The 22,299-nt window shown below is 36.8% G+C and overlaps 1 protein-coding gene across 1 annotated transcript; it reads left to right on the top strand.

The window, feature by feature from the left end:
- Positions 1-1,139: 1,139 nt before the first annotated feature.
- LOC141435440 (uncharacterized) lies at positions 1,140-22,159 on the top strand. The gene is made up of 5 exons (XM_074098117.1): positions 1,140-1,256; positions 12,955-13,057; positions 14,072-14,311; positions 14,500-14,635; positions 20,384-22,159. The coding sequence occupies exons 1-5, from the start codon at positions 1,237-1,239 to the stop codon at positions 20,524-20,526; spliced, it is 642 nt and encodes a 213-aa protein (XP_073954218.1). The 5' UTR covers positions 1,140-1,236; the 3' UTR covers positions 20,527-22,159.
- Positions 22,160-22,299: the final 140 nt, after the last annotated feature.

Genomic DNA, 22,299 nt, shown 5'->3' on the forward strand with positions numbered 1-22,299 from the left:
CTATTGGAATTTTGTGTCTTGAAATGGTAGTTATTCGTGAACATGTTAGTTCTCATATTATTTCTGTATCTACCTACCTATAAAAGAGCGATCTAACTGAATGACTGACTCACAGACAACGCGCCATCTAATGCATTGGAGCTAGAAACTTGACATTTGCAAAACATACCTATTTCTTATTTTAGATATAAAATGAAGTACCAGGGCGACCGAGCTATGCTCGAGCTAAAACTCGTTAATAAGCATTTTCCTAGAGATAAAACCAAGCTAGATCTCTTTGTCATTCAGGAAAACCCCTACATACCAAATCTCATCGAAATTTTTGGAGCCATTTCCGAGATTCTGATTACTCGTTGAAAGGTTTTAAATAGATAGATAGATATTTTTGTAAAACATTAAAATCAATGCAGAAAATAGAATGTCGAATATGTATAGTATGGCCAAACTGCATTATCGTAGGTAAATGGGATTTTTCGGAATTCCCGTGTCATGGGAAATGACAATGATTTATATTTTGTTCCAACGTGTTAGTTTACTATAACGTTATTTTTCCTCTCTAAGCAAACGAGGCTCGGGGCAAAACCTAGTCTTCATCATCATCATCATCATCATCAGCCCGAAGACGTCCACTGCTGGACAAAGGCCTCCCCCTTAGAACGCCACAATGAACGACAACTTGCCACTTGCATCCACCGGTTTCCCGCTACTCTCACGATGTCGTCAGTCCACCTGGTGGGAGGCCTGCCAACGCTTCGTCTTCCGGTGAAACCTAGTCTTAATATAATATTAAATTAATACTATTATAATGAGTTAGCAGATTGAATTGATTGATTGAAAGAATTAATAAGTTGATTGCGAACTTATTAATTTGGCCCAATTCTAACATTTGTTCAAACGACGCTAATTTAATAAGCGAGACGTCAACAAAAATGCGCCAAAACTTGCTACAACAATCACATTAACACACTCGCACCACAAAACAAAAATAGAACAACACATAACCGATTCCAATTAAATTTGAATCTTAACACAAGGCAATAAAATTAAAAATAAAAACTATGATGGTTTAGACTTAATTCATACTGGCCAGCATGTCTTACGTCATGCAGTTTAACGCACTGTGGCGCTCGCGCAACTCCGCAGTTGACTACCGCGCCGCATGCACGCTACGCGTCCCAATTACGAATTCGAATTTTAAATTATTTTTAATCTTAAATTTAAACGGTTATTGTGGCAATGACAGCTCCATATGACACGTAAGTGACTGGTTTTAGGTAGATCTTTTGTTCGTTATACTCGTATTAGATGTAGTAAGATATGTAATGTGATGATGGATGTGTTTCTGTTAGCTGGCCGATTGGTTTTTGCACTGTGACTGAGAAGCATGAATATACCTATATTGTGTACTCGTACATATTCTTGTTAACTTGTGCCTATTTATCCTTGCCGGTTTTTCATGAACGATTTTCTTATAATTATCGTTTTATATCTCACTAATATTATAAATGCGAAAGTTTGTAAGTCTGTTTGTTTGTTACTCCATAATCTAAACCGCTGAACTGATTTAGATGAAATTCGGTATACAGATAGTTTGAGTTCCAGGGAAAGACATAGGATAGTTTTTATTCCGGAAAATTGCGTAGTTCCCGCGGGATAGCGCTACCGAATTCTAAGCGGACAGAGTCGCGGGTAACAGCTAGTCAGACAATAATGGCATGAATTTGCAATAAAATATTTTGCTTATATTCCACATAATGTCATACGGTCTTAGTGGATAATTAATACAATATTTTATGAAGCAATCAATAAGTATCTACAGGAAAAAATGTTGCACTCTGACGTTAATAAATACGTAATCGTTAATCGGCAAGAAAATTCGTGTAGTTAAAAATACATTGCAATTAAGTTTGAGTGCGGCACATTGATTATAATTAGCTATGCCTGTGATAAAAATATTTCAAATTAAGCAAATGGTAATAGGTATTAGGATTCAGTATGTTGTTGTAATGACATGCTAGAATATAATTTTGGTAATTAGGCCAAAGCTGAACAATTAAAAACAAGCTGAAGTTGGTAAACCTGCTTACGCTTCATCATCAGATCCTGGATACCATTTTTGTCAAAGTACCTACAGTATTTGCATTTTCATCCAAACCACATATAAAATACGTAACCGATTGCTTAGTCAATCTGATCACTAAGATTGGGTTAATATTGACTTACGTACAAAATCTGTCATTAACTATTAAAATAGAATCAATCATACGTTGCTAGTCAATGTTAGGTCAAAAAGGACATAAATGTGTGTGTGCTGCTTCAGTGTTTTTTGATTGTTTTGCTAGTAGGTATAGTTAGTATATGACTATCTTTTCTTTACTTATAAAATCGTTATTGAAACTCAAATAAAAGCTTGCAAAAAAGACAAACGAATGCGAAAAGGATAACGCGATAAAAGGGAAAATTAGATTTTTAACGAATCAACACTCTTTTACAAATACTCTCACTGAATTGAAAATCGGTGTGAATATAATCTCATTGGGAAAATGCGCCAGTGAACTTGAAAAGAATTATTAGAAGCAAAGATAGCATTAAAGAGAATGGGATGATGCTAAAACATGCAATGCCCATTATTTAAAGAAGTTAGCGGTATTTTCTTTAACAAACAATTGTTTAGTACTTAATTATCAAAGAGTAACATACTCGTACAGTCAGCGTTAAGAACGTAGCAGTCAAGATTACCAAATACTTGGAAACACCCAAATAGTCATTAACATTGACCCAATCAAATTGCTCAGAAAATCCATCGTGTAAAAATAAATCGGAGCACGCACGACGCACCTCACCACTGGTAGCGTAGCAGCCATAATATCCAAAAGTATGGGACACACTAGAAAACTGAGCTTTATTTAAAAGGTTTAAGGTTTAATCTCGAGTTGAGTGCGAAATAAATTAACACGTCATAAGATTCGACTTTTTGTTTTTGACAATCACCGAAAAGAGTACCAACTTGTCAGTGATCGTTCAGTCTTTTTCATTTGAAGCCTGACGCCTTTTTTCACATTTTTATTTACATTGTCAGTATTTCGGATTAACGGATTTCCTTTGAATTGGCCAGTATAATAACATTATAAAAGAGTTTTTATTTACTTAATTAAAAAGGTAATGACAATATTATGTGCATTTAGCACCAAGAGACTGAAAATGGAACACCGTTCACATTGATTAAAGATGACTAGCTAACTAGATCATTGGACCTTATACGGTGAGTAATAAAGTCAATTTTCCTGTGGTGTCCTATACTTTTGGATACTTTGGATGCTACGGTACTAAGGTCGGCTTGAATGTTATAAAGTATTTGGTGACGTGCGTGAAATTTGCGGTAAATGGGATCAAATTGTTACTTGTTACATGTTAGTTTTCTGCCTATATAGGTATCCATAGTCTTTTAAAGTAATGTCACATTTTTAAATTATTACTTTACTTATTAGTTACTTATTACTTTATTCCTAAGGTTAGTAATATGTAATATTAACCTGTGGTAACTTTACTGGTTGGTGTATTAGCTAAGTTTTCATATGTAATCAGCCATATTGTACCGTTTGTACCCAAATAAACATTAAAACTTGATAATTATGTACTGAAATCTGTTTTAATTAATAAGATTTACGTGGTTCTTAAAGCGAAGGATTTCAAGGAAAATCATAACATTTCCTTAAGGAAAATTGTAACTGGTATTGTTAATTTAGATAAGTATCTACAAATTGTTCAAAATTATCACTTTGTGTGTAAGAGATTTTCATAGCCCTTGTTCTTTTTTTTTCAAGGATTGGGATGAGTGGTGGCTTTGGTTGAGGGTTTATTTGCGTTTCATTGTTTATTTTTATTTTGCAAGCAGAGGGACGGGAAAAGTAACTGCACGATTAAAAATATTTGGTGAGAGAGAGAGAGAGAAAGAGAGAGAACGAGAGAGAGACATTTATTTACACATATTCGATATACAATATTCGATATAAAACTTGACAGTCCGACGATAGTATGGCATCCAAAACCAAGATGCTTCAACCCGTCCGTGGATAATTTACGTCATAAAGTTTAATCTTGATTTTGTGCACAGCTATTATTTTATAAACATTAATCTACTTAATTCTTTTCTTTATTTAAAACTTGTAGTTAGAAAATTGTGGACGCGCGGCCGGTGCGTCAATAAATAAAAAACTCGGACGATTGTTAGGCATATTGGTCGCGCACTCCGGACCGACAAGTGGTTAATGAGGAAATAACAAATGAAATAAAAAAAAACATCGAATAGTATAAATTGTGCCTCAGCGTGATACATATTTTGCTCGCAAGGCTTGACCACGGCCACTTCGCGGAAGAGCAAAATAAGGTTATCCATTTTATTTTATAACCAAACGGCCTGTCACTAGTGCCACTTACAAATGTTTGAAAGATGGTCACGGTCATTGCAGCTATTGTTTATTTACTTAATTACTTGAAGCTAAATGAAAGAGGTCAATCTCGATAAAAGAGTGACCGTCTCGTCTATTAATAATTGTTGTTAATTTAACACAGTGATGTCACGACTCATGGAGTTGTCAACCAATTGGAGAGATCGACTGTTTAAAAACATACACTTCCAATTTCTTTCTTTATTTCTTTCACTTATAGGTTTTATAATACAATTCCAAAACGAAAAAGCTTTGTCTAAATAATCTCTCCACGTGTTTATCTAATTATCATGCGCTGTTAAATTTGTTTTATGTAAAAAAGGATAATCAAAACATTAAAATAAAATAAAAACGTAATCGTGACATTAGAAGGGAAAACTCATTTATTTATAAAATGTGACACAGAAGACAGTAATTGTAGATTCCTTAATATTATTTCTGTCTTATACAAATAGCATTTTAAGTTTGCTGTATGTTTTTTTTAGTTATTTTTTTTAACAAAATAGCACCTTTTTGAGTAGGGCAGAGTTGATTAGCAAAAATTTTACTTTAAATTAAATAATGTAGGGATATTCGTCGTACAACATAAATGAAGACCACAACGCTTTATTTATCAATGCTACCAGACTTAATGATTCACTTAAACAAAGCCACGAGTAAAAGCTTGTGTGTGAAACGCATATTGTTGTAAAACTGATGTTTGTAAATTCGTCAAATTCAAACTCGTTCAAGCACTCATGTAACTAGACATTCTTTTACAACATAACATTGTGTTGACTCATTGTTTGATAACTACCGAAGACAATGCAATATTTTATAAACAATCTTTATAACATCCGTAGGTAATGCAATACAAGATAGCTACAGTCTGTTGTAATTAATAAAACAACAGAAGATTAGGTATAATAATTACACTGTAGGTTTTAGTAAATTTATAAGTATTACGGCAATCAAATTACTAACTATAAAAATAAATTCATAAATTTGAGAGTTAATTATTTAATTGGTTATTAGACATTTTTCATGGTTAATGTTTTTATTACGTTTAATAAATAATATTGTTGTAAAGAAATATCTGTTGCTAGAGTTTATCCGCGGCTTCGCACGTATAATAATAATAATATCATTTATTTCAGATATAATAATATTATCCATAGTTTGTATAAATCTTAGATCCGGTGGTTGAATTGGATTCCCAAAAATTTTATCGTGAATTTCATTAACATTTCATAAAACTCCGATGACTTAGGAATAACAAAAATGTATTAAAGTTTATTATTTGTCTTAAAGTGTCAATATTCGATCAAAGCCGATAAGTTAAACGAATATTATACAGAAACTTTGAATTTAAAAACATGTCTCAATTACCTATTGTTCTTTTCTTAAACCAGGCAATTATATCGAGTTATCGGCTTTCATCACGCAATTATTGAAATATGCAAACTCTTATGCAAAACTAAATAATCCCTTTTTTCAAACTATTCTGCAATTCATATAATAAATTCTTGAGCTTGGCAGCATACACATAAAGTCCCTAGCAAATTGTGTCAATTTTCTTCTAATGGCTTTCCTGGTGTTGATTTCAAATTCAATTTCAAGTCCCAACCCAGGAGTCAACCCAGAGAAAATAATGCTATGATAGTGCCAATTAAATAATGATTAACCAATAGCCAAGACTGTTTAGACACTGCTCGTTAAAGCCTTCATGCACTGAATACTTTTCCTTAAAGGTTGCAATACTGGTTTTGTTTAATGAATGGCACGCCGAGTTTTTAGCGCATTTATTGCATTCATTTAAACCTTTACTGTATAATTACTAGTAAAGCTTTAGTTTTTAACTCGCATGTAAGATATTTATTTGAAGAATATCATACCTACACTGTAGAAATGCGATCACTTGTAGGTAGTTTGTTGAATAGAAAAAATTCCAAAAGAGTCTAAAAAACAAAACACCTACACTTAGTACGGCGTAAATATTGCGCATCAGATCATGAGTTTTTGAATGACAAGAAAATAAGATGTTTTGTATCGAAAATACCCTAACCATTTTGTTTTAGTAATACAAAGAAAATACCAAAAACGCGTGCGTTCTGACCAAAATATCTTGAGCCGCCGAGTTTCGCGCCCCTATCCTCCTTCACTTCCCTTCCACATTGATCCACATTGATTACCGCAAAAAACTCTGTAGCCCCTTAACAAGTACAAGCACATACTTAGGCGAATATTGCCAGAAAAGACTAAAGGGACGATTACACTGAGTCGTTCACCGCATGCTGCGTGTGGCGACCGCAAAAGTGTAAAGAATACGGTAGTATAAGACGCCTAAGTAATTTGACAAGTTCGGCGATCGCGTTATGTGAACGCATTAGGTGAACGACTGAGTGAATTCGTCCCTTAATAGTTACAATCATTAACTACTTTACTATGGTTAATAGGTCAAAGGCAGCATCATACAGGGGTGCCTGTCGTATCGCACATTCGATACATAGAAAAAACTCGTTAGGAAGAAATAATAAATAAAGAAAAACATCGAATAGTATAAAAAATAAAAAAGCATAATATTCCTAACATAAAACCTCCTAAAACCCATACGTTGAAGCGAACGAGCGAAGCGAGCGAGCAAGACCTTCCGGGGCACCCCGACTCGGATAGGTTAGGTTAGAAGGCTAAGGCGGGAGCTTCGCTATTTTGAGGTTATTTTTTTGTCATCCCTAACCGATCCCTACTATAATATAACAATTACAATTATGCGCATCAATCATTCGACAGTTGAATCTTAGCCACATCAAACGATGGGACAAATAATATTTAGGACAAACGATAATAGGAGCAACAATTTCGGACAATCAAAAATATGCGGAACAAAGTGTATGCCATACGTTATTAGGACAAAAGATGTTATGCGACACAACGATAGGACTAATAATTGTATGCCATCCGATATAGACCCATCATACAGGATGTCTCTGACCGCTTTAAATGCACGGTTCGATTGTACTGCGAGTAATAATCTGAGCTATTTTTATTTGTAACATTTTGAAATAACTTTATATACATTTTTTAAAGAAAATCATGAAAACTCGTGAAATTAACACACTGCTGAATATAATTAACACCTTCGATATTAACACTTCAAAGATATTTAAGGAAGGTGTCATTTAAATTCAACACGAGAGTCCGTGAGTAAGGCTGCGTGTCCACTGGCTAGTGCTGAGAGGGTAATGCGGAGCGAAGTTGCGTACAGTATCTATCCAATCAGTGGCGTAGCTATTGTATGGCCAGGTGGTACAGTGCACCAGGGCCCCGGAACTCAGGGGGCCCATTAACCTAAGCTTTGAAAAAAGAGGAGCATAAAAAAATCTTGTGAGCAAGCTCGAGCCATTTTTTATGTTTTGAAATGTTTTTGAAGGCCAATATAACTTCATGCTACGTGAAAAGAGGTGGTGAGGGCCCGATTCTTTCTCTATGCACCGGGGCACTTGTCCACCTAGCTTTGCCACTGTATCCAATACTTCGTTTTTTTTGGCATTAGAAAAAGGGTAAGAAATCTTGGCGAGTCAAAAACGTTAAAACGTTAAAAAACGTTTAAAAAAAACAGTAACTATTACTTATTAAACCAAAAGCATGTAAATGATCACAATGTCCTTGCTAATCGTTACCATTTGCTGTTATTTATTTTTCAAAAGTGTTTTTCAATAAAAATACACGTGATAATCGCTTATCTTCTTTCTAATGCTAAAAAAACGAAGTATAGGTGCGGAGCTAGATAGCGGAGTGAGAAAGTAATGAGGTGCGGAGTTGCGGACTGTTTCCATTTGCAGCGCTACCATGCTTCCCTGCTCGCGCCTCTTTCTCCGTTCCGCTTCTCCGCGTCATCCTCGCTACGCTTCCCGTTTTTGTATGAATTTTGCAGAGGAGCGGAGATTTTATGCAATACGGTATTTGACAACTCCTGATTTTGCCATATCTTAATACTAGCTTTTGCCCGCGGCTTCGCTCGCGTTAAATGTGGGGTAACACAGATTTACTTTCTACGATCTTTATTTTCGTGTTTTAATTGATGTTTCGTAGAATTCTATTTGCAAATTTTTGAATTTAAAAATCAACCTAGATAATCATAATTCGTACAAACTTTGAACCCCTATTTCACATCTTTAGGTCAGGGTTGTAATTTTAGGAAACCCACGTGTTTCATTTGCCCGCGACTTCGTACCTTACGCGGCATAGATTGTTCCCGCGGGATAGGAATAAGTAAATTCAATAGAAAACCACACTGTCCGCGATTGAATTGAAACAGGTTTCCATTATTTCAGGTATCGATTTTTAAAAAGCTTTCACTAATAGATTTTTTTAAATCAGCTCAGTTTTTCCAGAGATTCCCCCAAACCAAACAAACAAAGAAGCAGACAAAGTTAAATATTTCCTTATCCCATGGGAATTTCGAAAAATCTTTACTTAGTGCACTTCTATGATACTTTATCTACATGTGTGCCAAATTCAGGTCTGTAAAATCTGTATTTTAACTACGCGTCGTCTGTCAGTCAGTCAGCCTGTCACAGTATACTGTTGTATAGGTATGGATACATTTTGTTACGTAATGAGTTGATTGGTTTGGTGTAGGTACTTAATGTGTCCTCCTAACCGTTAAGGAGTTATACCTTCTATCATCAGCTCACCTGAATAAACAGAAAGAATACAACTAAAAGTGTACCTATACATGCATATGATATTTAAAGAAACTTCCTCTAACTCCTAACCGTTAAGGAGATTAACCTTCCATCATCAGCTCACCTAGATAACATGAAAGAAAACAACTATCAGTCTACACGTAAATATAATATTTAAAAAAATATCCTCTACTCCTGACCGTTAAGGAGTTTTACCTTCCATCATCAGCTCATCAACATGAGAAGATGTCTACCAGACGGAAATACTTAAATAACTCGAGAAAATATTATAAAAAACGTAATGCGTGCCTACAAAATTTGAGGGTTGCCCTTGATTTCCCTGAGATCCCGTCATCAGATTCTGATTTGGTGACAATGGGACAACCTCGGGAGTAGATATTCCTTCGAATAAAAAAATCATTTTAAAAATCGGTCCACAATTGAGTAAGAAATCAGTGAACATACATAAATAAATATATATAGCGGAACGCATAACCTCCTCCTTTTTTGAAGTCGGTTAAAGGGCTTTTTGCAGCGTACGTGCAGTATAAACTTTTGAATTTTGAAATTTACGCTTTCTACAACCAGTAAAACGCAAAATCCTGTTTTTTCCCGTTCCCATAAGAATTTCGGGAAATGCTCTCTCAATGCTCCCCTACACTCCCCAAGGAACCCACTTGCCAAGTTTCAGCTTTCTACGACCAGTAAAACGAAAAATCCCGTTTTTCCCCGTTTTCGTGTGAATTTTGGAAAGTCCTCTCTCAATGCTCCTCTACATTTCCCAAGCAACCTACATGCCGAATTTCAGCTTTCTACCAGTAAAAGAAAAGTCCCGTTTTTTCCCTTTCCCGTGTTTTCCCGTTGACGTCAGAATTTCGGGAAATCCTTTTGTAGTGCTATCCTACACTCCCCAAGGAACCTAAATGCCAAATTTCAGTTATTCAGATATTTTCCCGTTCCCGTGGGAATTTTGGAAAGCCCTCTCTTAACGCTCCTCTACACTCCCCAAACAACCTACATGCCGAATTTCGTCTTTCTAGGACCAGTAAAACGAAAAATCCCGTTTTTTCCCCTTTCCCGTGGGAATTTCGGGAAAATATTTCTTAATGATTCTCTTCACTCTTTAAGCAACCTACATGCCAAATTGCAGCCTTCTACGACCAGTAAAACGAAAAATCCCATATTTTCCCCTTCCCGTCAGAATTTCGGGAAATTCTTTTGTAGTGTTCCCCTACACTTCTCAAGGAACCTAAATGCCAAATATCAGTTTTCTAGGACCAGTAAAACGAAAAATGGATTCCGTTAAACTGAATATAAATCCCGTTTATTCCTTATCCCGTGGGAATTTCCCAAAATACTTAACTGTTTTTTTTATTATAATCACCTACTTCTATGCCAAATTTGAAGTCTAGTACTAATTATAGTTCATAGGATTCCATGAAACTGAATATATAAATTCCGTTTTTTCCTTATCCCGTAGGAATTTCCAAAAATCCTGAAATCGATTTTTTGATTAATGTAATACCTACTTGTGAATCAAATTTGAAGTGTCTAGTTATTATAGTTAACTGAGATAGGGTCACTCGGAATCGAATATATAAATCCCGTTTTTTCCCGTTTCCGTAAGAATTTCCAAAAATCCTTTCTTATTGGATGCTTACATTGTATAAGGTATCTATGTGCAAAATTGTAAGTCTCTAGGTCCAGTGGTTTCGGCTGTGCGTTGATATATCAACGATTGGTTTTTGATTGACTTTGTCACCACATTACCCCCTTTTAGGGGTTGAATTCTCAAAAAACCTGAAACACGTAATTGCTTATTTGTTGTTAAGAATACTCCTGTGAAGTTTCGAATAAAATAGTCTAACTAATCTTGTTTCCCCATACTAACTTTGGACCCCCATTTCACCCCCTTAGAGGGTGAATTTTGAAAAATCCTTTCTTAGTGCACCCCTAGACCTTAAAAGGAACCTCCGTGCTAAATTTGAAATCCCTAGAACCAGCGGTTTGGGCTGTGCGTTGATACATCAGTCAATCACTTTTGCCTTTTATATATATAGATTATTATGAAAATGTAGATATACAGATAGTGTTTAGCGAAGAGAAAATTTAAATCGGTTGAAAATTAGATTTATAGTGATTTTTTGAAAAATCTATATACCTGTCTCTTTCTCAAACGCTTTTCTCTATGCAGCAAGTATGGCGGTACTGGCGTGTGACGTCACATGCCACACAGTCTGTCTAATCTTCAATTTCAAACCTTTAGAACTTTGTTATTTGTGAAGGTAGCTTAAAAATTGTTTTTCTATTCGATAACAGGCATTGTGTAGTTTTAATTTATAAAACATATACAAAATAGTCAAATACCGTATTCTATTGGTGGTTTTTTATCTCGCTCACACCGCTGCCTCGCTCCGCTCCAGTCGACAGGCAGCCTTACCCAAGAACACGATACTGTCGTGTTCACTTTAATGACCGTATCTTATGTTCTTGAGACAAGGAAAAAATACACGAGCAAGCAATAACGATATAAACAACATAAGAGGTAGGTAACGTCGCAAAAACTGAGTTATGTTACGTACATAACTCAGTTTTTGCGACTAATTGATTGTGGCTTCATAATTATTATCTTCTATCATCTCGGTCCCACTGCGTCTTCTCAGATTGAGATTGGGTTGAAGTGCCCACCCAGGTTCAGTGCGAATTGAGAACTTCGTGGGGACTACGGCCCAAACACTATGTCTGAGGGTCGGACAGTGAACAGTGGACCTGCAGTGGAACGTAATAGGCCAAGATCATGATGATAATGATTGTAACCCCCTGTTTCACCAACCATTGATTAAATTTAAATTTAAAAATTATTTTTTGACGACCGGATGGCCAAGTGGTTAGAGACTACGAAGCTTAAGGTCACGGGTTCGAATCCCGATCGGGGCAGATATTTGTTTGAATAATACAAATGTTTGTTCTCGGGTCTTGGATGTTTAATATGTATTTAAGTATATATTTATCTATATAAGTATGTTTATCCGTTGCCTACTGTCCATAGTACAAGCTTTGCTTAGTTCGGGACTAGGTCAATTGGTCTCAAGTTTCCCATGATATTTATTTATTTTATTTTTTATTTGACGGATAAATGTGATGCCCTCTTGTGCGTTTGCTCGAATAGACGGAGACGGCATCACATTTATCCGTCAATGAAAATTAATCAATGGCTGGTGGTATACTCTTTATTGTACAAAAGAAAAGAAACAAAACGCAATTGACAAACTCTACCAGTCAACCTAAGAGTAGATGAAATTGAAAATACAAACTTAGGTTTTACGGGATGACCGTAAAAGTAAAAAATTTGAATTGAAATAAAAAGTACAAAAATATTCCAAAAAAACAATCTTAATTTGATTGCTTCGTAACGATATCTCTTGTCCGGGTGAGCGGTTAGTTCCAATGGAGTGCCGAATAAGTTTCTCGATGAGGGCTACGGTATAGATGTCGCTAGCGTCACTGCTTAAGTGACTAAGTAAGAAACAAACAAGCTGAGATATGAGGTGCATAGGGGAAATTCGTGTCAGTACCGTTGACCATCAGTGGTGTAGCGGTATAGCACGCGGTACGGATTACCGAGGACCTGGGTTCGATTCCCAGTGATGGTCTTATTTTTCTGTTTTTTCTGTGCATCTATATTTCAGTTTGTATTTTCAATTTTGTAATGAGAATTACCAATTAGTACGAATAGGTAATAGCGACAATGCATAAAACATCGACGTAAAGTGGCAAAAGGCTGTGTGAAACAAAAATGAATTTATAAAACTACGCCTAATTACAATGTATTTTTCCAGTATTTCTACGACGTCTCAGTCGCGGACCGACACGCTGTTCACAAAATGCTGCTGCTGGATTCCACTGCGGCAGGGGTGTTTTATACTCGGATATCTGAATTTGGTAAGAATTAATCTGCTATTCTTGTAATGAGGGTGATTTTCAATCGGTGATCAGGAATAACAAAAAGCGAAAAAAATACCCGGGTTTCATTCATTGAGGCTGGTGTGGTGCTGGTTTTCTATGAAATAGCTGATTTTTTTACCCCGATTTTTGTATAGGTCCCATGGGAAAAGTTGTTCAGTATGACCGTCCTTATCGCTTTTTACCCGACTGCAACCGTGCAATAAAACCTTGGTGGACTAGTGACTATGGCTATGACTTGGTGGACTATGGTCTCTCAAGTAGAGGGTCGTGGGTTCAAACCTATACTTAGTTTGGATAGGTATTTTACTAAATGTAAACAAACTTCAGCTGCCAGGTTTGGTATATTCAAGGTTTTTAGACATTTTACTTATCTATCAATGTAATACAAACTAGACTAGTGTAATTCAATACAGAAATGTAAATGTTAAGATAGTTTAATGGGGGAGTTTCAATATTTAAGACACCAATTGACGTTGTTTTGTTTACATTTAGTTAAATACCTATCCAAACCATGTATAAGCTCGCATCTTTGAGTTTTTCGTAATTCATTTGCAAAACCACATTTGAAAATGACCACGAGGTTTACGTTGAAGTTTCCTTCGGCGTGACATCGTGAGGAAACCTTGCACATTTGTGCAGATTGGGATTTCCCACAACTACACAGCAAGCGTAGGAACTACTCGGATGAAGTTGACGAAATATTTTCGATTAATTTACTCGTGTCATGTACCGCTTATACCTACTATCCTAATCTCGCTACGCTTCCCAAGGCATCTTTATGTTCTTCTACTGTCAGTAACCTATTCAACAAAAGCAAGACTAAAGTCGAAGTCGATTAAACTATGGAACCAGCTTCCTGGGACCACATTCCCGGAGCGGTACCTACAACTTTGGGATCTTTAAAATGAGCCTATCAATCTCTTAAAGGGCCGGAAATAAAAAAAAATCTTCTAAACCAATACGAAATACAATAGCCTTCACGCATTTCAGGTCTTCAACACCTATCACACCCTCGCCCTCTTGACCTTGACAACTTACATCGGCATCACCACCCATGGGTTCGACCACTTCGACTCTGACCGTCCACGAGAGGTTTCCGACCAGATGCCGGACATCGAGACCATTGAAAGACCCTTCCTGAACCAAGTTGGCATACTTCTAATGGTGGTGCTCTGCGCTAATATAGCGTGGCTTATGGTTAACGTGGCTTGCCTCGTGGGATTGCATAAGGTATGTTACGAAATCCAAAGATATTTGAGATATTGAGACGCACCCAAAATTATTCCAGCGCTAGCTCCTCCCGTACAATCAATAAAATTGTATGTTGCATAGATAGGCCTCAAAAAAAATCGAAACGTTTATTCTGTAAGTACGGCATTGCAGTAGCATGGATGAATTTAAAACATTTTTTTTTGTAGAAAAGTCCCGGTCCCATTCGCGTGTACATTGGCTTCGCGACAGTCCGTCTGCTCCTGTCCCTGGCTGGCTTCGTCTACCTCGTCATGACTGCCAGCGCCAGTACCCAGTCCATCATCATCCACAGCTTGGACCTTGGTAAGCCATATTATAATCCTACTAATATTACAAATGGGTGCTGATAAACTTGAGCTTTCACTATAATGAGCATTCTAGTAAACACAAACATAACAAAAACAAAACATAAATATAAAACAAACTAAAATATAGATGTCGCTAGTGTCGCTGTTTAAGTGACTAAATAAGAAACGCAACATACAAAGTAACATGTTAAAAAAGCTTATAAAAAGTCGACCAAACCAATTCCACGAATCAGTTCAAAGTAAGTACTTGCTTGTGTAGAGTTGTCCGGCAAAAAATATTTTCATGGAGAGTTGGATCAACGCCCCGAAGCATAGTACAACACCCTTTGCTTTTTCTGTTTGCCAGAACTCGTCACAAGTCTCACCTTTGACATTTTTCACGGTTGGCCCGGAACGATTTTCCGACCAAACGAACGAATTCTGTATCCGGGAGTTATTGTACACTTAAAGTTGTTTTTTTTATTGAAAATGTTGGGTTCAATTTAATACGTCAAGTGCTAGGGAGAAATTTCGTAACATTTACTTGACAAAAATGGGGGCTACTTAAGTTTTATCGGTTTATGTTGTATTGTTTTTGTATTTTGTAACTTTGTGTGTATGTACCTATGTATTAATAATAATAATAATAAATAATAAATTCATTTATTTCAGGCAACTTGGCCCATACAATAAATACCTTACAGACTAACATACATATTTATATTTAAAACTAATTTAAAACTAATTTGGTGACAAAACGGCGTGACCCCGTTGAGTCACCGTCCCCGACGTCGCATTCATCTGCGGCATGGTGCCCCGGTACCGCCGGAACACGACGTCTTTCGGCCAGAAGGCAGCACTCGCGATGGTCCCCATCAGCAGCCGCGGCACGCGCACCACAAACGAGCTGAAGTGCACGTAGTGGCGCGACTGCAGCTGGAACACCCTCAGCGTGTATCCACTCTTCCGGCGGACGTATTCCACCACATCTGCGACTGCGACGGTGTGATGCAGACGCGACACATACAGTGCCGTATTCGGTGTGGCCGCCCTCAGCCCGGAGCCTGGATCCGGTTCAGCAGAGCCACACAGACTCTTACAAGGTTTCTTGCGAGCCTTGCTTTTCTTCTGCACCAATATGAACCCCTCCTCGTCCACTTTAGTGCTCAAGGGCCTGTTCGGCGTCGAAGTAGCCCTCGGTTCAGTAGCCTTAGGCGGCGCAGGAGGCTGGCGCGGCGCGGCGGCTCGGCCGGCCGCGTCAGCATACCCGCGCCCAGCTGGCTGCTTGTTGGCGGAGTGCTGCGGCCCGCGCGGGGGGCGCGCGGGCGGCGGGGTGGCGAGCGGAACACGAGGCTCAGGCCTCTCACGTTGCACCGGCGGTCGTTTCGACTCGAAACTTGATGCCGCTGAATCGGCATCTGCTTCCAGTCGATTGTTTACATTAGAATTCGACGCATCAACAGGTGACCGAGTTACCGGGGCACTATTGCGTAAACTGGTGATTTCTTTACGCAACTCGGTGATAGTATCCTGCGATACATCGAATTTTCTTGAAAGTTCGGCCAGATTTGCCTTAAGGGTCACGATGTCCTTTAGCAAAGTGGTGACGTCGACGTGGTCGAATGTGACAGGGGGCAGCTTCCGCAGCTCCTTTGCCACAAAAGAGGGCACTTCGTCCGGATCGGTCGCCTTGAACATCGTGATGATGTCCTGGAGACTCTTTATTCCTCCATCCCTTCTGCGAGACGGCATCTGGTCGGCCTTGCCGAGCGTCTGGAAGAGCAGCGCCTTGCCACTGCAAATCTCATCCTCCTTGAAGTTGGACTTGCAAATCTGCACGATGCTGACTTCATCCATGGTGTCGATGGCGTTTTGAATGAACGCCAACAGTTCATTCGCAATGAGTTGTTGCGAACTCATAGCGTCGTCAACGGGCAGCGGCTAGGCCGCGCTACGCGATTTCGCAATCTTTCGGTGCAGTGAGACACGTCCGTTTCCGAGCGTTGCACGCACTGCACTCCATGTATTATGTATTATAAGCCTATTTTAAATGTATGCCATACGATTAAATAAACTTCCTGAGATATTCATCTTGAGACAACCCTCAGAGAAAATTATGAGAATTGTGATAAATAATGACACGGAAATTGTCACGCGTGACCTCCATTTTTCTTATCAACTTGTCAATTTAAAACCGCATTAAAAAAATAATAATTTTAATTCTGAAAAAGTCATTACAATTGTAAGTGGTCAGTTAGTAGTCAGTGCACACTTAAAAAGCTTTTAATCTAACTCACTCTAACCCTGTTTCACCATCCATTGATTAAATTTATTTGACGGATAAAATTAAATGTGATGCCGTCTTTGTTAGTTTTGTTCGAATAGACGGAGACAAATTAATCAATAGGTGGTGAAACAGCCCCAAAGTATCTGAGTACCGATAGTTTCGGTGTGCTCTAGTACCACAAAAACAAATAGGTAGTACGTAAGTTACATTGAATAACTAGATGTAGTTGATCCCGTTACATTGTACCTTAAAAACTTCAAAGTCCACTCGCTTTTCACAGTATTAGTATCACAATAAAATGAAACGTGGTTTCTATGTTTGTATCTTTTTCAATTTCTCACTCCCGGCTAGCTAAGCACGTTTAATGGACGTGGTTATAAACTCCCACATTGTTGATATAATGCCATATTGTTTTGATTCGTATTTCTTTTTCTCAATTTTAGAGTACGTGTAGGCTAGTCGACTGGGAAAAAGTTTCATAAATTATTTTTCTTTATTTGCTATGTTTATCTATGAATAACTGTTTTCCGTGACTTCATTTGCGGGAATTATGTAGGTAATTTTCCGGGATAAAAACTAATGTTCATAGGGTCTCAAACTATCCACAAAAAAAACACATAGCAAGTTTTTACTGGCAACATTTTATCATAAATCTTGCTAATATAACGCTTCCTTAGTTTATTTAAAGTTCATATTGTTATGGTTCCATCGGGTATGTATTATAAGACCGATAAACGAAAGACCGAATTTCACAAGACCTATGGACGGAAGGCCGAATATTAAAACGTCGAATGGATATATGACCGAAAGTTTGAAATCCCGAAAGTACATTTGACCGGCAGCCTTAAACCCGAAGACTACAATCCCGAAGATCAAAATACCTACACTCGAAAGGTCGAAAACTCATAATGCCGAACAGTCATAATCACTACAAGTAAATAATCGACAATCAATATATCGAAAATGAAAATACCGAAACTGCCGTTATACCAAAGACGAAACAAATATAGCAGGAAAAGATTTGTGCGAGCGAGCGAAGCGAGCGAGCAAGACGGTTCGCAGCAGAAGCGACTCGGATAGGTTAGGTTCAGAAGGCTAAGGCGGGAACGAAGCGGAGCGGAGCGGAGCGTAGTTCCCGCCTTAGCCTTCGATGTTAGGTTTTTTTTTATAGCAGGCAAGATACTTAACTGCCACTAAGAAAGTAGGTTGGATAAGATTCAACAGCAAAGATCATTTGTGAAGCAATATTATCCGGGCTGCTATAAAAAAAAACCTAATATCGAAGGCTAAGGCGGGAGCTACGCTCCGCTTCGCTCCCGCCTTAGCCTTCTGAACCTAACCTATCCAAGTCGCTTTTGCCTCGAACCGTCTTGCTCGCTCGCTTCGCTCGCTCGCACATATCAAACTTTTTTTTACTTTCGGTATTTTGTACTTTCGGTATTCTGAATTTCGATTTGTTAAGTGTCGATATTTCGACTGTAGGTAATATGATTTTTCGGTATTATAATACATACCCCATTTTCGGGATTTTGTACTTTCGGTCATTTAAAAATAGATTTTTCGACCTTCGGTGTATCGGTTGTCGGTATTTTGTACATTCGGTATTCTGAATTTCGATGTGTTATGCGTGCGTCGACATTTCAACTGTAGGTATTATGATTTGTCGGTCTTATAATACATACCCGTTCCATCGTAGCAAGCAAATAAGCCAAAAGTATCTATTGACTTCAAAATTAATCTTTGAATTTCTATACTACTACCAAATTAAGTTTTTAAAAAGGATGCATTCGAATAAGTTGAATTTTAATGGCCCAGTGATTTCACAAAAGTTAAGACAGTAACATTTTAGAGACTTAGCTATTTTTATTTTTATAGTTATTTTAACCTACAACAAGGCTACTGATTACTAACGATACAAGTGGAAAAACAGAACTCAAAAAATAAAATAAAAAATTGCATGGAGATATAAATCTTCCTGTGACTCAACTTTCATACAATACTTAAATTATTTTTATCAATTTAAAATATTTTTTTACTTATACGAGTACATACTACTAAAATAATTATAATCGTATTAGTAATCGTAGTCTTGATGTAGGTTAAATTAGCGTACAGGATTTTTTAACACCATGTACATTTATAATTCTGTCTCTAGCCTGTCGCTATCATTTTGCATTATTCAACTCAAGGTTAACTATAACTTTACACCATACCAATTAACTACGTAACCTTAAACCTGCACCTTAATACGGCCACATAGAGTCGCATATTGAAGTAACCTTCACACAATGCTGATGACGCGGAATGTCCAGCTACGAATCATAATTGTTGTTTACTGATTATTCTTTTTTTTGTAATTTTTTTCTTTAATTTTGAACTGTAGTTTTTAAGTATTTTATTTGTTCGTATTTGATTTTGAAAAAAAAATGACTTTCTGCCATGTTTCTTGCGGCGCATTCTTCTTGGCAATGATGGTCTTTCTGAAAGCGCTGGTAGTTTAAGGGGCTACCCGAGGTTTTCATCGATTTTTGACAAGTTTTGAATCGTATCTCCTACTTTTGCACTACAGATAGAATTATAAGACAAACGGCTATCGGTCCTCCAACTTTTAATCTCCATTTTTGTCTACCGGATTTTGAAAAAAATGAATACTTAATGTTGTATAATTTTTTTAAACATTGTCTGAAAAAACACTTAATTTGTATCTCTTTTGACGTGAAAGATCTAACATATACGAAATCTAAATACTTGAGTTCGTCTGTGACGTCTCGAAAACTAGTCGAGGGTTTTGATTTGAAACTAATTAACACAAAAGTTATGGCCAGAAAACCAGTTTTTTGGCCTAAAATTGTTAAAATTTGATACCAAATATCTCAAACAATGAACTTTGAAGTAAATATGGGATACTATATTTCTTAAAGCCGTTGTTGTTAATATAATAAGCTACAAAAATCATTAGAAAACTAAGGAATTCAGATCGAAGGTCATTGGGGCATGGGATCCCCTTAAAAAGTTACGTGTAAAAGTGCCCATTGCGGCCTATTTACTGAATAAATGATTTGAATTTGAGCTATTTGATTGAAACGGGACCCCATTTCATAAAGCCATGGTTCTACCAGGTGGGCGGGCCCTTTAATAGGAGCAAATAATTAAACACAGATCGTACTTGTCAAACTGAACGACATTAGTTCAGTGACATGTGGCAACAATTGAAATCGTGTTTTAATTATTTGCTCCTATTAAAGGGGGCCCATTGACCCCGCCATCTGAGACTCAATACCTCAGGTCTCTCTTAATTGACATAACATTATGTCCTAACATAAAAAACGGCCAAGAGCGTGTCGGATACGCCTGGGATAGGGTTCCATAGCCGTTCGAAAAAAATAACGACGTAATCCGTACGTTGTAAGGATTTTCCGCAATGTAGCGCCTGATTCAATTATTTTTACATTTAAAATGAATGACGCTTTATTCCAGGTCTGGCTGCCTACTTCATCCTTGTCTATTACATCTACGCTATTCACCTGGAGAGAGAGATAGAGACACGAGAGCCCGAGCCAGCCGCAGATGTCTCTTTCGTGTATCCTGTCAAGATAGACAAGGAGAAACTCGTCTTGTAAAATGGGAAATTATAGGTGTTTCAACTTCAAACATTCACGAAATAAAAAGACTATCTGTAATGTCGTCTCTGTTTGTTTTGATCCAATAAGCAAAAATGACATCACATTTATGTCTATCACATGAAAATGATCAATGAATTGTGAAATAGGTCCTAAAAGCCAGTTGCGCCTCTGATACACTATGACACTGCTGTCTGATAATAAATAAAAACAAAACAGATATAAGCTCATAATCTGTCACATCACATCAATCATCAGGAACTTTATCAGAGAGTAGTCAAATAGGCCCTTGGTGCAATGTCACGTCTAAAATTAAAATTTAACTAGCACATTATAAACCTAGCTAAGTTTCAATAAATCAATTTAAAATAAAATGGACTACTCGTTATTATCTTCTGATTCTGTATTTGTATCTCATATATTCTCGAGGCAGTTTCTATTTTTTTTATTGCGAATGAAACAAATATAGACAGCATCGCAGATATATCTGTCACATTAAAATAACTTAACAGAGTGTGGTGAAACAGGCACTTAATCTTTAGTATTTTTAGTGTCAGTTCACACCGCGATGCTACGCGGGACATTCTATTGAGGAAACGTCATGGGTAAACTCAACGTAGTTGTTCCACGTTTCCCCTTGTGAAATGAACCTAAGCTTTTATTTAAAAAAAATGAGGCTGGTTGCAACTGGCTTGGCAAATAGAACATTATTACATTTTTTGGACAAATATGACCATATGCAAGTGCATAGCATGTGCATATTAGCAACATGTTTTCATAAATAAATGAATAAATGCTGTTGATTGAACTAAACGCTAGGGGCATATTAGTTATTTATTTCATTTAAAATTACGTATTGTAATAAAATATGACTAAGTAGTTTATAAAATAATTTAAGCACGACTTTATTATTATTTCACAATTTATTTGTTTGAAATATTGTAATGAGATATTTTGCTGTGCAGAAAAACCGTTGCTCAAGTGTATTACTATTTACTTATGTATTGAAAATATCGTTTATTTCATAACCTAATTTTGTTTTTCAAATAATGTAATAATTATCTTTTTTTATAAAATAAATACATTTTTATTCCGACATCGGAATATAAACAAATTTGTAAGTGATAAAATTGAAAATTCAAACCATTTATATAAATAATATAGTGTTGTCCATTTACATGGATCAGTAACTCTGAAATAAAAAGATCTGTCCTATGGAACTAAGTCAAAAATTTTGGTGACAAGAATTACGGCATATTTTATATCGCAATACACATACCCCCCTGCTGCCTGTTACATGGCCCCTTTTTTATTTTGAGTGTAAAATCCTTGAATGCAGTTTTTCTTGTCCCAAAAAACAATAACACGTTTCCTAGAATAGATTTCTCTGTCTAATTGTTTCAAAGCTACCTATACTGCTACCAGCTAAATGGTTCACCCGATATAGTTTTTTTTTTGCTTATTCCTTTTTTTATTGTATTTTGTTTCTTTGCCTTTGTACAATAATGAATTTACATACGTAAGTACTTACATATAAATTCTTGCCACAAAACCATGTTTATAGTTTATAAATCAAAATTATATTTGCAACATAATTTATGTACGTTATTTAATAAAAACATAAAGCGGTGTATACTCCTCTATCATTTCGGATGTCATTTATTTTCACGCCTATTTGCGACAAATATTTGCGATATTTTTCCGGGCGAATACCAGTTCTTTTCGTATCGAAAGTGTATCGGAGAAAAATGGAATCAACTCCCTAGGGTGCCC

The sequence above is a fragment of the Choristoneura fumiferana genome, chromosome 15 (genome assembly GCF_025370935.1).
Source record: "Choristoneura fumiferana chromosome 15, NRCan_CFum_1, whole genome shotgun sequence".
Taxonomy (NCBI): domain Eukaryota; kingdom Metazoa; phylum Arthropoda; class Insecta; order Lepidoptera; family Tortricidae; genus Choristoneura; species Choristoneura fumiferana.

Coding starts and splice junctions, on each gene's coding strand:
- LOC141435440 (XM_074098117.1), top strand. CDS start 1,237: ATGACAGCTCCATATGACAC. Junction 1,257..12,954: donor ATGACAGCTCCATATGACAC/GTAAGTGACTGG, acceptor GTATTTTTCCAG/TATTTCTACGACGTCTCAGT. Junction 14,636..20,383: donor CATCCACAGCTTGGACCTTG/GTAAGCCATATT, acceptor GCTTTATTCCAG/GTCTGGCTGCCTACTTCATC.